The 17,292-nt window shown below is 41.7% G+C and overlaps 1 protein-coding gene across 2 annotated transcripts in view; it reads right to left on the bottom strand.

The window, feature by feature from the left end:
• TENM2 (teneurin transmembrane protein 2) overlaps window positions 1–17,292 on the bottom strand; it is an 828,204-nt gene that overhangs the window by 160,437 nt on the left and 650,475 nt on the right. Inside the window, exons 7-9 of one of the 2 annotated variants that reach the window (XM_026660851.1) lie at window positions 12,533–12,738; window positions 4,709–4,904; window positions 133–234 (exon numbers count right to left, since the gene is read on the bottom strand). In XM_026660851.1, coding sequence (XP_026516636.1) covers window positions 133–234; window positions 4,709–4,904; window positions 12,533–12,738 — 504 coding nt within the window. The remainder of the gene's footprint in view (window positions 1–132; window positions 235–4,708; window positions 4,905–12,532; window positions 12,739–17,292) is intronic. The other variant, XM_026660852.1, reaches the window with a different exon arrangement.

Below are 17,292 nucleotides of genomic sequence, written 5' to 3' on the forward strand. Positions count from 1 at the left end.
TATATATATATATATAAAATCCACTTCTTGGATCTCAATAGAATCCATGTAACTAACCTGTTCTGGACATCCACTCCCATGTCAAAGCCTAACCACACTGTAGAATAATGATTAACATAGGGTAAATGGTACCTTTAGCACAATCAGCACCATGGAATCCTGGAAAACAGTGACAGACTCCAGATACACACTCGCCGTTCCCATGACAATTATGTGGACAATCCTGCACTGAATCTGAAAGACAGACAAAGACACATTAGTTATTCCTGTTCTTGGCTGCAGAAAGAAAGCTAGTGTTGAATGTACATCCAATGCAAGTTTTGCATTCAACTTGATAATGACAGGTCACTTTTAAAAAAATGCTAAATATTTACTGGGACACCAAGGCACCCCCATATTCGCCACTATCATATAATTATGATATGTTGTGTGTATGCCTTGTGAGGTATCATTCTAAAAGTCTTGATCTGCTAAATAATAATATATTGTTGGATTCTATGTGCTATCATTGTATGTGAAGTTATAACGTTTTGTTATGTATGTGTTACTAAAAAATGTTGTGAAGTTGGAAACATCCACAACTAGCCTTTCAGGTACAACAATGAAGAAGCTAGACAGTGCTAATGGCTCATCAGCAAAGACAATGCACTATGGAAAAGCTTATCCTCACCTGTGGACGCTTCAGTCAGCCTATGGGCAACAGCTGCCATGACTCATCAGGAGCATGCAAGGGCTTGTGACCAAATCACATGATACTGGAGTCCATTTTGGTACCTGTACTTTTCCACAAACTGGGCAGGGAATCTGGCTTGGAACAAAGGGGTTCCCGCCATATGGAAAAACGATGACATCATACCTAGGACTCACTCCTCTACCAGACAACACCTGGAAACACCGAAGGAACAAAGACTGAACTGGAGAAGGGGGTCCCACGTGAGAAAGAAGAAAGCCCTGTCAGTGTAAGGAAGCTAAAACCTGCTTGTATAATATTGCTGATTCAAATCCTATCTAGTTTGCATGAGACTGAGATTGCGATTTTGTTTAATTTCCTAGGTAACCTGCTTTGATCTGTTTGCTATCACTTATAAAAACTTAAAATGTATCGTTCTGTAGTTAATAAACCTGTTTTATGTTTTATCTTAACCAGTGTGTCTTTGAGTGAAGCATTTGGAAATCTTAGCTCTGGTAAAAGACTGATGCATATCTTCCCCACATCAAGGGGGAAGCGTACTAATTTAATGAGCTTGCACTGTACAGATACCTGTCCAGTGCAAGACTGTATAATTCTGGGTTTATACTTCAGTAGGGGTGCAATGCTGGGGAGCTGGGAAACTGGCTGCTGGTAAAGCACTCAGGTGACTCAGTTGGGTGTGTGGTGCTACCTGCTGTCGAGTTGGGTGATAACAGTCCCCAGGGGGGCTGGCTGGGTATCACCAGCAGAGCAGTGTGGGAGGCTAACCCAGCTCAATGGGCTGGGGACACAGAGGTTCCAATGGCTTCCAAGCTTCACCATGGGGGTAACAACCTATCACATTAACATTTCTGAACCTTATGTTTACTCAATATTATTGGATTTGAAAAACTGTAATTTAAAATATGGTTTTGATTTAGGTTTTTAAAAATAAGCTTTTGGTTTTATTTTTCTTTTCTTGATTTTGTCTTCCACCCACTTGGAATTAAAATACTACCTAATGGTGATTACAACAAACTTCACCTGACATAGGTAAGTATCAACCTCATTTCACAGACAGGGAAATTGAGATACTGGGAGATCTATTAACCTGCTCAAGGTCACACATTGTTTCTTTGGGAGTCAGAGTTCACAGAGAAACTATGTTTCCTTTCTAGGCTAATGTCATACTTCAGGATTCTGAATAGAAAACAAATCTCAAATCTGAAGTAGAGAATTCAGATACAGAAAACAGACCACAAAGTGAAAGAAAACTCAACCAATAACCATCAGTTAGGCCATTGGATAGTATTCTTGGTAATGGTGAAAACAAAAGCCAAAATGTGTGACTCTTAAAAAAAAATGCCATTTCGTTGTCTTCTGAAGAGGACATTTGACTATGGAAGGATTCGTTTCTTTTGCTGCACAGCACATGAAAGTACTTTCCCTGTGTTCAAAGGTACCATATATTTAGTGTGGTCTGTGGTTGACATCTTGCCTGACATTCTTTCTCATGTTTCATATCAAAGAGGCTTTCAGTTCTCTCAGTGCCTCTCCTTGGTGAAAGTTCTGATAATAGATATATGTGGAAGAACCTCTGAACTGGATAAAATACTGTACTTTTCTCTGCATTTCAGTCCGATTACTATCATTGCTCTATCAAGATGTCTACCTGACTATTAGACCTATTACCTTTGACTTTCTTCTAAGATGTAGTCCAGACCTGGCAACATTAAGACAAGCAGTTTATCACATCTCAAGGAGTAGCTTTTGCAAGATGGGTGGGGGGAGTATACCAAACCACTAAGGGACCTGTACAAGAAGGTTCACATGCCATTTGGAGTTGCAGAAAACTCTCTCTCTATATGCATGGACTGTCTGTCTGTTTGTGGGTGTGTGCATGCATGTGCATATACATGCACACACACACAGACACTTATAAAATCATTTGTGGATTATGAAGGGAAAATCATTATTCATATCTCACATTGCAGCTTAACAGAAATAACTGCTTCTAAGCCTAAAGGTTCAAGACTGGACTATCCTTTCACACCAGTGTTAATCAGGACTCACTTGAGTGAATTTGGTGGATTATACCAGTGGAATTCGGTGGATTATACGAGGATTATACCTGGGAGGAGAATCAGGCCCATAGTGCATCTGTCTATTTAGCATTGATCCTTCAAGCAATGAAAATGTCTCTCCTATTTTTCACCATTTTATAACTTCTCCCTCAAGGTTGTGGATTGTGATCCCCTTCCTCCTAGCTGAATAGGACCTGCACGAGACTCACAAATTGGACTATACAAGACTCACAAAGCCCAGCAACATTGCTTCTTAATTCCTTAATCATCAGGGAGGAAATGAGCAACTCGTAGGCTATGAAAATCTTTTACTAAACAGGGGAAACTCACTTGTGGTTTCAGGTGTTGCTGTGACAGCGACACTCAGCAAGGTTCCCCAAGCACTTCAACCAACTTCAACACACCTTTTGATAAAGACTTGGGACTTTGGCCTGGTTTTGGTTTTCAGTTGCCTGACTAAGATGGAATCCCCTCTGCCCTTGAGTGTCCCTCTTCATAAAGCCTCAAGCTTTCACCATAATTTTATTCTCAGGGCAAAGGGTAGTGGCCCTCTGCCTTCCATCCTCATGTCTTCAGGGGATGACCCACTCTCAGATGCTTGGGAGCGGGGGTGGCGAGGGGGTGGTTGGCTAACATACTTTCACCTCCTCTTTCTTTTGGGGTGTTAGTGATCAGTAGGCAGAAAGAGGGAGTTATGTGTATTATTTTTTTTATAAATATCATATATTTATAAAAATAATAGTTTACCTGCTTGATATTGCCTTGCTGGACTATGAGGAGTTAAATCAAAGGAGGCTGTTATGGGTGAAGCAAACAGAAATGAAACAATGACAAAGATAAAGCTCTTTAAGGGAACAATGGGGGAGGCTGTTAATTGGGGAATGTCCCTGCCCGGCTCCAGTCAGGATGGCAACAGTTTTCTTCGCATAGGCCTAGCTCTATGATTAAAGAGGATATGAAAACCTGGAAGATGCTAGGCTAGGCAAGAAGGGGGATAAGTGGGCTTTCAGCAATGGCCATGGCGGGAGTCTCTGAAAGACGCACACTGAGGACATAGAAATTGCAGAAAGCAGGCTCTTTCCCCCTCGCCAGAGATGGAAGTAACCGGGCTGAATGGAATTTACCAAAGTTTGCAAGGAAAGGTTACGGTTTAGATTAAGGGTGATATGCGTATAGACCTTTATTGGCTTTACCCTTTGCTCTGCATGTTATATAACTTTGGGTGCACATATAATGCTTTGGTTTTTACTAGCTGTTTTTGAACCACTTGAATCATTTCACTGGTCACAGTCCCGAGAGGAAAAGGGCTTATGGGTGCCAAACCTAGTTGGACCTGTCAGGTTAGCATGGTTGGTAAACAGAGGGTGCAGCCCACCAATCCAGACAAAAGGTGGTATGGTTTCACCCTGAGAAGGGGGGGAGGTAGTAAAACCATCACCTGAAGTGGTGTATTCAAGGGGGACTAACAGGGATTTAAAGCACTGTTTATCCTGTTATCGTGACACCACCCAAGTCCCATGTAAAGTTTTGGTGAGTGTTTCAGTGATGAAGTCTCAGCTATGCACTGCTGGCAGTTGGGTGTGAAAACACTAACAATCTCCAAACAGCCAATCCGAATGCAGCTTTGCAGGAACAGCCATACACCACTATTATTAATATCTGTAGTTATAATATTTGTGCATTTTAAAGCCTCTGGGTTCATTCATTTTCTTTTTGAAAGACAGCTAAATATTAACAGGATCACAGATTTCGGCCTTCAATATAGGCAACACAAAAGCATCCACAACTCACCCCTAGAAAGATTTCCCCCTTTTCCTACCTACTCTCAATATACATCAAATATTACTGGATTAAAGCAAAATATGCACAAAAAGAGAGAGCCGATAGAAGGCCTCCACACTTAATAAAGATAAGCAAACAGAGGGAAAAATCCGCAGCATGCAGGCATACATACCTAAGATAACTGTATTGAAAGAGACTACTTCTTTGTCCTTGCCATCATTGTAAAATGCCAGGTGCCACAAACCCACATCCAAGTATTGAACAAACACAGCTTCATTCTGAACCAGGGTCTGGATACTTCGACGTTCCCGGGGGGACTCCACCACACTCCATTTCTCTTTCCCATCCAAACGCTCCATGAAATCATACTGTGTGGTAAAACAGAAACAAAGAGACCTGAATTTAGAGTGATGCTACAGATCAAAATCTGGCACAATATCTTGCCCACTCTTCCTCCAAATGCCGTTCCCTTCAACCCTTATTTGGAGAGTGTGGCAATTTGAAGCTAGCCTTTCCTTATTCATTATGGGTCTGGTAGCAATTCTCTTATCCTTTCTGATAATGTGATACAGACACAATTAAGTGTCTGCCCTCTGCAGAAATGTTGGCAAGTGTTTACGTAAAAGTCCTCCAAAGTCTGAGCTTTTGAAGAAAGTTGCTAATTAGTTACATTGTCTGTTCTCATCTAGACAAATACTGAATGGATTTTAGACCAATGATAACATGTACAGCAGACATGCAAAGTTTAATAAGATCTCATGCCACAGGGTGTAAGAATATTGTTCAAAGAAGTCAGGAACCAACTCTTCCCTATGTACTGCATTGTTCAGCTGGCCAAGCACATTATGGCAATTTTTTACCTGCTGAAGCATCAGGTATTGGCCACTGTTAGAGGCAAGATTCAGGATGCACTGGATTAATGTTCGGATCCTTCATAGCAAGTCTTAGGTTCTTATATAAATTCTCAAATCAGGAAATCTCATTTTGAAAGAAACTCACCCACATCCACAGCAATCACCTACAGCAGTCTCCTGCTGGCACAGTACACAGAAATCTCAGACATGCCACCTGAAGTACTAATGAAAGAAAGTCTCCTAATTGTGAATATGGAAAAATCTCATTGTTTTTGCCTAATATAAGGTACCCCAATCTTCCCAACAGTGAGATCTATTAGGCTGTGTAATAATCTCCCAAGGGAAACTCCATTGCTTGGTACATTTAAAACAAGATTGGAAGAAATATTAGTTAAATCTCCAACATGGAATAATTCTGCCTAGGCAGGCAGCTGGACTAGATGACCTAATAGACTTTTTTCTATCCTTAACTTCTGTGATTCTAGAACTTCCAGGCAGATGCGACGCTCAACCCACTAGTCCCCACAGCCTCTATATGAGGAAGTCCTTAAGAAATACACCAAAACCAATATATCTAATGTTTTTATAGCTATATAACAAGTCCCCTATGAAAACATGTCTTGTTTTAGACACATTTATCTATCTAGCACTAGATCGAGATAGATAGATGTGTCTAAAGCAAGACATATGTGTTCAATAAAATACAGTAATAGTACGTGCTTGCTTGCCAGGAGTGTTATTGCATTTCCCTCTGTTATCACTAGCACATACAGCCCAGGTTGGTGATAGCTCAAAGAATAGAAACACTCTGCTTTTATTTAAAAATAACTATCGTCCTGAACTCTAAACATGCCACTTCTCCTGCAGAGGACTTTGTGCGCTGCAGGCTGAATTCCATTAATTAATACCGAGTTATTGAAAATAAATTAAAATATAATAATAAAATAAATAAGAAATAAGAAATAATAATAATAATAATATATTCCCTTCCGTAGGAGAGAAAGAAATGTAAGTCTTCAGGATTATGGAACTATTAGTAGTGTCATGGTATGTACCTGCCTGTTTTCAGGTGCATTCAAGTTAGGGGTAGTAGTGTCTGACAACTTCTGTGTCTAGAGGTATCCCCAGCACCAAAGTATCTGAGCACTTCACAGTATTTACTGTATTTATCCTCAGAACTCCCCTGTTAGGTATGACAGTGCTATTATCTCCATTGCATAGATGGGAAACTGAGACACAAATAGATTAAGTGACTTGCCTAAGGAATTCTGTGATATAGAAGGGACCCGAACCCCAGTCTCCTAGAGTTATAGACCACTGGGCCATCCTTCCCCTCTGTAAAGCATTTTGGGGGGTGGACGGGAGGGTGTAATAGCAAGAAGTGACTAAACTAAATACCTGTGTGCTCTCCACTCAAACCTATTTTACAGGCACATGGCTAGGAAAAATAATTCAGTTTAGGGATAAGCCAATACACAGCAGGGATTTAGACAATTCTGATATGTCAGTAACTTTCAGAGCATAAATGGTGTCAAACCTGTTTGTAAATCAGACCATTAAATCAGCGACCTTTGGAAATATTACCAAAACCTACCTGCCAGCAGTCAGAGGTTAAAGATGGACTCACTACCCTCTTGGAAAATGTTATTAGTGGGGCAACAACCTCAGAAATTTTTTTATTGCTCTTTGGAAGGTTTGCTCACTGACGGTCGACATGGAAGAAAGTAACAATAAAAGCTGACATTTCTCATTGGCAACATGCTGTTCTGCTCTGCTTGTGCTGGCAGGCTCCTCTGCCTCCCCCATGTCTGATGCTGATTCTACCTCAGATGGCAGGGCAAGCTCAGCGGTTGGTGGGATCGAAGAGGAACAGCCTGGAAGAGCTAAAAGGGATTGAAGCAGCTTTAACTGCAGTGTCCCCAGTCTCCTCCTGTGATCATGGGTGTGACCTAGCAATGGCAGGTCCCTTTGCAGGCCTGTCCATATCATTAAAATTTTATCGATAACCAACATTCAATAGATGAGCATTATTCCTCCTTAAAACTTCTCATTAAGATGAATTCGGTGGTCAGGAAAGGTCCACGGTCGAGAGCCATGATATTAAAATTCCAGTACAGGTACAGCCTGGGCAACACTCATGGAAGCTCACTCACGACAACTCTCAATCCCATTCAGAAATGGCCAGCTATAAGGGCTTGTCTACACTTCCCAGGGGATCAATGAGCAAAATCAATGCATCGGCAATCTATTTAGTGGGTCTAATGAAGACCTGCTAAATGGACCGCAGATCGCTCTCCCATCGACTCCTGTCCTCCACCGGATTGAGATGAGTAGGGGGAGTTGATGGGAGAGTGTCTCCCATCGACATTGCGTAGTGTGGACCCCGCGGTAAGTAAATCTAAGCTATGTCGATTTGAGTTACGCTATTCACGTAGCTCAAATTGCATAGCTTAGATCGAATTTCCCCTGTAGTGTAGACAAGGCCTAAGAGTGGGAGGGAGGCAGAATGCCTGCTGGAGGGGCCCTAGGTGGAGCACACCCTCCAACATAAACCCCAAGAAGCTCACTATGTATGCTGGGCATGCCCCATTCTCCTTCCTGATCCTGGAGACATAAAAGAGAGGGAAGGTCCCTGCATATTCTCCTATATGTGTGTCACTGCAAAACCTGGCTTGGATGGGGTTTATTCTGGCTGGGTATGGACTTTCCACATTGCTCCTTATGCAGAAGCCATAATCAGACCTAACACTTATCTACGTATACAGTTGCCAAGTGTTGTATGGACATTAACAAACACATTCCAGAGCAATGTGTCTAGTCTTGATTGGCCAAGGAAACAGGCCATCAAGACCATCCCCAGGCTTGGCTCTGTTTCACCACATGCCCAGCTAGATCATTATTTTGCATCATGTTGCTCTATTGATCCTCTGATTTACTAACTGTTTTTACACAACCTTCTGTTGAAAATGTTACACGTGTCCTATAGCAACTCATAGACGGATAAGAGTGTGAGACATGTGCCACATACAGAAAGCAAGCATATGCATCTATGCTCACCAGGAAGAAATTGTGCAGGTTTCTACTCACACAACGAACACAGGGTGCTAGGGATGATACCAACTCACATGTATTAAGAACTGCCACACATCACTATTTACAACTCAAATTGAACCTTTATAGAGGTCTGAAAGTTTGGCTGACTTCTATTTTTATACTCCTCTATGGTTCATGGCTTAGAACTGATTTGCAATCAGAAATGACAAAAGACTGTCCAGTAACAAAAATCACCAGAAAATGCATGAGAGCACCTGTCTTTGTAGAACTCCTGGCTTGATTTTGCAGATATGAGAGGAGTGCTTTATACAGATCAGGCCTCCTGTAAAAAGGTGAGATTTTGAGCCCACTCTCAATACAATGAGTTAATTGTCCAAATTTATCCTTTCCTTGGGTTTGCTCTTCTTTTTTCACCCTACGTAAGAAAGTCCTGAAGCATATCTGTACTTACAGACTTTAATGTTAATCTGAGTTCTTCCTGATCAATTTGTCCCTACAATGTTTCTTTTCGAGGCATCTTATCCATCTCTCTTATACTTCTGAGAATAACTGAGACCCACCTGCTCTGGAAGCCAGTGTGAGTCAGCAAAATAGCTTTGCAACTCCACACAGAGTGTCCTAAAGCCTGATACCTGGTTGCACTTGCAAATTACAGATGAGTCCAAACCAAACTCCAAGAGCATTTGAAATCAGGATATAAACCCGAATTTTTAAAATAGACCCTATTTTAATAATGGGATCAACCAAAACATGGAATTAAAAACTCATGAACATCAAGTGTTCAAAATCCAGATATAGATTTAGATATTGTGGCGAGAGCTCATCCTCATGCCAAAACTTCATAAGATCTACTCAGCACAAACAAGCTCTGAACAACATGTGTTGGGGAAAAAAAAACTTGTTTGCAAAGTGTTTTAAAATTAGTACTTCATAAACATCCAAATTGTTGATTATGCATTAAATACCCACCCACCAGCCATCTGATATCCATGCTGACAGCCAATCAAACAATTTACTTTAATATTTGAATGTACATGATTCAGTGTGACATAATGTAAGCAGCATAAGGCAGAGCAAAGCGTGACATATAACAGAGACTGAACTGATGAGAATGGTATCATTCTGATTTGTGACTGCTGGGAGCATCAAAAATATGAAAATATCAATGGTGTTTATGAAGCAAGAGAACATCCTGGCTGCCCCACTATTCAAATGATTTCCAGTTAGTCCCACTTCTAATTGAAAACACGAGTGGTTTACTCACCCAGGCAAGAGAGAGATTTTTGCAAATAAAATACTACGTGGGAAAGGGATGTAATATGCCCTGGTGGATTGCCTTGGCCAAGCATTCCTAATAGTATTTCTATAAACTTACTTAATTAATGGAGATATCCTATCTCCTAGAACTGGAAGGGACCTTGAAGGTCATCAAGTCCAGCCCCCTGCCTTCACTAGCAGGACCAAATACTGATTTTGCCCCAGATCCGTAAGTGGCCCCCTCAAGGATTAAACTCACAACCCTGGGTTTAGCAGGCCAATGCTCAAACCACTGAGCTATCCCTCCCCCATGCTATCATTTGAAATAGTCTGCAGATGAGCAGTAATATCAATGTTTGCTTGGATCACTATATAAGCAGCATATACGTGCTTAATCCAAGAGATTTATCATTTCTTCTCCAAATATTATCTGCAGTGTTTTATTCATTTGCTTTACACAATTTAAGGGCCACTTTTAAGGGGGTTATGAACGTTTTGTTACATGGCTGTACCACTACATAGTCTGGAAAAATCTTTCTTGAAAATATAGTGAGTGCTTTTATTTCTAGCTCACTTGCCACACAAGCCTGCATTTCTGTCTGTATGTTTCCCCCTCCAGAGCTACATTCCCTAGCCACAGTACTACACCAAGCTGTTTCTGGATGGCCTTACAGCTACATCAGTTTGACTGACTAAACTAGGCGTTTGGAATATTTGCTAAACAGTAATACTGAGAAGGTTAAATCTCAGCAGGGCTCTCAGACAAGAACTGCATCTTGTTGTCTCAGGGTAATCATGTACCTAATTTGCTGATTATTGACTTGTTCCCACAAAGGATTTTACTTGGCTTGACATATCAGCAGCGATCAGTGATGAACTGTCAAGTGAACTTGTTCACTGCTTTTACTGCTCAAGTCCTTAACTTGCAGTAACAAGGATTTTAAAGTACAACTTTAGCACATCATCTGGTGTCAAATTCAGATTATTTTCATTAATACAGAAATCTTTGCTCCTTTCTGGAATCAGAACAAGGCTACTCTTCTAAAGTTCAGATGTGCAGCAGGCTCTTTTCTTTTCCCTAAAATCATTTCTATGTTCAACAGGCTGGTAGGATTTAGGATCCTGCATAAGGATGTGGGGCTTTTCTGCTGAGTCTTCCTATTGTCCAATGCTAACGCCCTGCATTAGCCCATAAATCAGAATCTTCAGACTCCAGTGTAGTTTCCCATACAAAATTCATTTACTCACTCTTTGTGCAGGGTGTGTGTGTGTGTAATCATGTAATGTAACCATATATAAATCTGTGTAACTCCAATCTGCTTTGGCAAATGAAAAAATGTAACTCAGAAATTCTTTGCAAATTGGGGCTAAATGTCTAGGAATGTCAAATGGGGGCATTCCCAAGAGGGATTCTTAAATTTCTGCACTTGCTCTCCAGAGCTCAAATGTCAAGTTAAGCTTTCTAAATTTAAGGTAAAAATCTTTGTACTAAGAGCTAATTTTCAAGGCTGTACATGAGTGAAAGATTCCCTTCCTGAAATTGGTAGTCATCTGTGCTTTTGCTCATTCCCTGAAGAATGGGGGTTTCTTTTGTTCTTGGCATGCATAGCTACAAAATATATTATTGCTCATGAGGAGTCTGAGCCAAACCTCATCAAAGTAAATTGGAATCTTTCCATTGACTTTAATGGGCTTTGGATCTGGCCAAAATTTTCAAGCTATTTAAATCAAATCTCAGCGGTGACTATGTGCCCTCCTAAAGCAATGAATTCCAAATTCTCACTACACATCCTCTGAAGAAATAGTTGCTTATATTTTTTTCTAAGTTTGTTAGCCATTATTTTTATTGAGTGCCCATTGCTCTGTATTATCGGGTCAGCATAAAAATGAGGGACTGATGAGTTTTCACTACAGCTGTTTGTAGGTGTGGAAGTAGAGACAAAAGGAAATGCAAGACAAGCACCAGACTTAACTCCATAAAAGAAAGAGAAAATGCAAATCTGCATACATAGCCTAGTGACCTAGTGATGGAAGAGGCCTGGGTACAGTCATTGGGAAAAGGGGATTAAAAGTAACCCAACACTGACACAAATAACCATGAAAATCCCCATCTAAACAACATGGTGGAATAGAAAACTTCCAGTTATCCAAACTCTGCCAACTGATTTTCTTCAGCAAGTCAAAGCAGCAAGTCCCTTATGAAGACACTGTCTGGGCCTGAATATCTTCTCACTTACACTAGGTCAGCATCTTTATAACCTCTCAGACTACTCCTGATTTATACCAGCACATGAGGGGAGAATCAGGCTTGTTGTGACTGTCTCTGGTTTTAGAGCATTTCAATCGCCTATGGTATGTTACTCTGAGATAGTGGGCCTGATTCTAATCTCCCACCATCTATTCACTAGTGTAATTCCAATGACCTCAGTGCAGTTGTTTTTGATTTACAGCACAACAGCACAGATTCATGCTCTGAATTTCCATCACTAGTATTTTAAACTGACAATGGCAAACTGCAGACGTTAATTTTTTAAAAGGGTGACATTACAAAGATTGCAGGAAAACAACCTTTATTTATTCCAAGCTAAAAGAAAAAATTTCACTCATGTAAATAATCTATTGTTAGAGGATGCCAATCTGTAACAAAGCCGTGGTTGCAAACAACCAACTCCAGGGCTCTGAGGTAAATCATAGCCATGAGGCACTGGGGAAGAATCCAGGACCCTCAACTTCAAAAGCACAAGCCCTTACCACCTAAAACTAATTGCCATTAGATCATCAGTACATTTATCTTTTGGCTTTTAAATCCATTAAGCATAGTCATACAGTACCTGGGCATGTGATGGTGGAAGTCCTCTTCTTATATAAACACCAAAAAGAGCATCCTTTCCTAAGGAGATATTGAACTTCACGAACTGCGGCTGGCTGATATGGATTTGAGACCGCCAGAATACTCCAGGTGGTACTTCCTGGGTAACCCTGCGTCCGACCTCTGCCTCCCCGCTATCTATGCTGCTGTTTCTAGTGGCCCATGGTCCTAGAAGACAGGAACAAGTATTAGCCAGATGAGATTTTTTTTCCCCCTCTAGAAATACAGGTATTTTTGGTAATGCCCTTTATGATGAACCATTGTGGCAATTTTACCCTTTAAAACAAAGCTTAACATTTTTAAGACTGGTTTCTCCCTTCATTTACATTTGTGCAACCCCATTGCTTTCTCTGCCCCTTAGCTTTTAAATAAGAAAGCTATAAATTCATCCCTTTAGGGCATCTGAAAACTTGCATACAGCTTTTCCCCCACCACTTTTAATTCTGTGATTACTCTTTACTGATCAAGTATAATAAGAGCAGAGAGCCAGCTAAGCACATATAAATCTCCTTGTGCTCTTTTCAGCCACATCCTTAATGTGACCAGGATATAAAAATAACCAGGAAATAATTATAAAGGGGTAATTTCAATGTAAACCCACTGATTGCTGACTTTATTAGTCAGATTTCATACATTAAACGGGTCCATTAAGCCCCTCTCCATAAACTAACAATAATCACATATAAAAGGGAACACAGTAATAAGGAGATAGAGAAAAGAGTTTGATAACCTTTGAAAGCCTCATATAGCTTGGGATTTGGCTACATGAAAATCCATTTCTTTCCCCCATGAACAAATGTATTGGCTGCAGTCAGTTGAATTCCACTTGCTGATAGTCCCTAGATATGCATTATTTAAAACAAGAGGCAAGACCTTTCCAGTAGACCAAGTCTCGCTCTCTATCCATGAAACTGTTAGCCTTCAGAACATGGTGAAAGCTCATTCATTCAGCAAAGCCTTAGGTGGATGGGTCTGGCAATATGTTTACTTGTCCTACACTTCAGACATTTCTGTTGGGCAAATGGTCAATAGGGGAAGAGAGGGGAGACTAGCAATGCCCCCAATTTCCAAAATACATTGATATTTGCTTTAGTGTATGATGTGCCCAGATGCCATGGTGATGAGTGCCAAATTATTTAAATAAATTAAATAAAGGTCAGAAAACCACAGAGAATATCTATTATGCTCATGAACATCTAAACCTACTTCTTGGTGGCTTTAATTACAACTAAGTATTGGGTGGTGGTGATACTTGAAATGCAAGGAAACACATACTACTTATATCCATCATGAGCTTAGCTCTTTTGCCCATTTTTCTACCACAGTATAGTGTTATTCTTAGAAGATACCATAACTGGACAGGATCCCTGAATAGCAGTGAATCAGTTTCCAGCACTTTATGGACATTTTTGCCAATGCCAGCCTCTGGAGACAGTGCTTTCAGGAAGGACATAACAGCATAGCATGGACCTGCATATAAACCCAGCAGGTAAGTACCAAACACCTACTCTGTCTTTATTGTTTTAACTGTAATAGCTACTTCAGCACGATTTCAATTTTAAATTCCAAATTACCAAGGCTCCTGGTACTTACGCTTGCATGTAATGAAAAACCTCTTAGAACTGTTATATGGGCAATGTCTTTAAATGGTAAAAAGAATGCTTTGACTAAGAACTGTTAATCTTTAAACTGCAGTTTTTAATAGAATATTCAAAAAGACATGGCCTAAGTTAACAGGTCTTCAGCAGTATTAGGGCACTAGAAAAAAGCAGGGGAAAACTGCAAGAGTGTGTGGGCTGCAAATGGAATAAAAAGGATTAACATGATGTTCAGTAAAGTGCCTGTTGAGACATCTCATGCCCACTGTGACAGGCCTTTTGGTGTCAGCTGGTCTTCTATAACAGCAACTTCTATCAGGCATGACAAACATACCACACCTAGTACACAGCTTTTATAGTATTTGTCCAAAGAGGGTAAAGTGAGGCACCTAACACAAGCTTACGTTATACTGATTCTCAAAATCATTATGAAGTGTATGTCCGGATGATATTTCAGAAGTTGTGTATATGTACTGACAATATATTTTAAAATCGGTGTCCCAGGCAGAGTTGACAAACAGGTTTTGCCAGACAAAGGGACATGGATTCATCTGTCTGCTTTGGCTCATACGTAGATTAAGCATTGTAAATCAACACAATGGAAGCCTGTTTTTGCATACGGAGTCAACAGGAGGATATGAAGGCAACTTGGAGCCAGCATACTAGGAAGGGAATCATGGGTGTCATCCTGAGTCTGAGGACAAAAACAATGAGTTTTGGGAAATATAAGGAGAAGCAAAACCACATTTTGTTATCCATTTACTGAAGAAACACCTTGAAGAACGGTGCTTGCGGGGAGGGAGGGTTCATGAGCGCTTGGATCCTGGTTTGACTGAAAACCAGCTATCTCTGCCAAAAGACAATCCTTGGAGCGAAAAACTACTTTATTTTATAGGAAAGGTAACCACTGATAAGTGTTCACCCAGGTTTGCACTTTATGTTGCTGTTTTATATATAGCCATTTCTGTTTCCATTATCGTTACTCACTATCTCTTAAATCTTTGCCTTTAATAATAAACTTATGACTATTTTCACTATAGGTATATCTCAATGCAGTGACGTTATCTTATAGTTAAACCTCAGTTGAATCAAACAAACTGGTGTGTGCACTGTTCCTTTGGGGACAGCTTACCTGGTAATTTTTATGAGTGTACAGTAGTTAAGGGCTGAACACTGCAAGGGAGTGCTCCAGGGACTCCGGGGTTGGTGTGTGCCTACCACTAGACTGCACAGAGAGGAAGAAGTCTGTGGGGACCTGAAAGACAGGGCTAGCATTGCCAGAGGCTGTAGGTTTCAGACTGCTGAGCAACAGAAGGCACGGACAAGGCTGCTTCACAATCCCAAGTATCTCTGCGAAATGTCACACCCATTGAGAAAGGTTATGAGTCAGAATACTACTACTTTGCACATCTATAGTTTTTCATCAGGGGATCTCAAAGTGCCTTACTCACATGAATGAATTAAGCCTCACAACACTGCAGTTCAAGTAGTATCACCTTCATCTTACAAATAGGGAAACGTGGTACAGAGAAGCTAAATAACTTGTGCAGTATCACCCAGACTCAGTGGCAGAGATGGGAAGTGAACCCAGGAATCCTGGCTCCCAATCATCTGCTTTAAGAACTAGACCACCCTTCTGCTTTAGGTACAAGTGACAACATGTGGACTTATTCCTAGTTTTAAAAATTGTCTCTTCTGCAAATAATCTTTTGCATTCAGAGTGAAGATGCTTATATGCCTATCAATCACATCTACTACTCAAGTACCTTCAAATTACCCAGTGACCCACCGTGCAGAAGCTTGTTTGTGAAACTTCCAAATGTGTCAAAGCGCAGAAGTAGTTCTGCTGTGTGGCCAGTGCTGCAGCCTCCTTACCAAGAAGTACTAGAGAAGTAATATTTTTAACATGTCAGGAGCCATGAGGAATGAAGGTAGAGAGACCCACAAATGGGTCCATGTGCCTTCCAAGTATCCTAATTCATCACACAGAATGTCAAATAAAGGACAGTTACCTGTTCCATAACTGGCGTTCTTCGAGATGTGTTGCTCCTGTCTATTCCACAGTAGGTGTGTGTGCTCGCCACGTGCACCGATGCCGGAAGTTTTTCCCTTAGCAGTACCTGTAGGGGGGGAGCACCGCTGCGACCCCTAGAGTGTCGCCACTATAGTGCACTATAAGGGGAGCTGCGCTCTCCCCCCCACCCTCGGTTCCTTCTCGCCAGACAACTCTGACGGGGGGAAGGAGGGCGGGATGTGGAATAGACAGGAGCAACACATCTCGAAGAACGCCAGTTACGAAACAGGTAACTTTCCTTTCTTCTTTGAGTGATTGCTCCTGTGTATTCCACAGTAGGTGATCCCAAGCAGTATCTGTTGGAGGTGGGTAGGCGTTCACGATGGTTCGGGACGAAGTACTGCCCTGCTGAACCCTGCGTTGTCCCTAGACTGGGAAACAATCGCGTAATGTGAAGTAAACGTGTGAACAGAGGCCCACGTGGCCGCCCTACAGATGTCCTGAATGGGGACATGGGCGGCATAGGCAGCTAATGAGGCCTGAGCCCTCGTCGAGTGAGCCTTAACGATAGGTGGCGGGGGAATCCCTGCCAGGTCATAGCAGGTGCGTATGCACGAGGTAATCCAGCGGGAGAGCCACTGGGTCGAGATAGGTTGCCCTCTTGCCCGCTCGGCCGAGGCAACAAAGAGTTGAGAGGATTTCCGGAATGGCTTAGTCCGATCCAGATAAAAAGCCAATGCTCTACGCACATCTAACATCTGGAGACGGCGCTCCTTGTTAGAGGAGTGGGGCTTAGGGCAGAGCACGGGAAGAAAGATACTCTGCTCCATATGGAAGGCGGAGATCACCTTCGGGAGGAACGCCGGGTGTGGGCGAAACTGGACCTTGTCCCTATGGAAAACGGTATAGGGGGGATCCGAGGTTAGGGCCCAGAGCTCCGAGACACGTCGGGCAGACGTGATCGCCACGAGGAAGGCCACCTTCCACGAGAGGTGAGACCAAGAGCATGTGGCTAGCGGCTCGAAGGGGGGCCCCGTGAGATGTGACAATACCAGGTTGAGGTCCCATTGTGGCACCGGCGGTCTAGCATACGGGAACGAATGGACTAGG

This window comes from Terrapene carolina, unplaced genomic scaffold (genome assembly GCF_002925995.2).
Source record: "Terrapene carolina triunguis isolate 2854851 unplaced genomic scaffold, T_m_triunguis-2.0 Scaffold838, whole genome shotgun sequence".
NCBI classification, from domain to species: domain Eukaryota; kingdom Metazoa; phylum Chordata; order Testudines; family Emydidae; genus Terrapene; species Terrapene triunguis.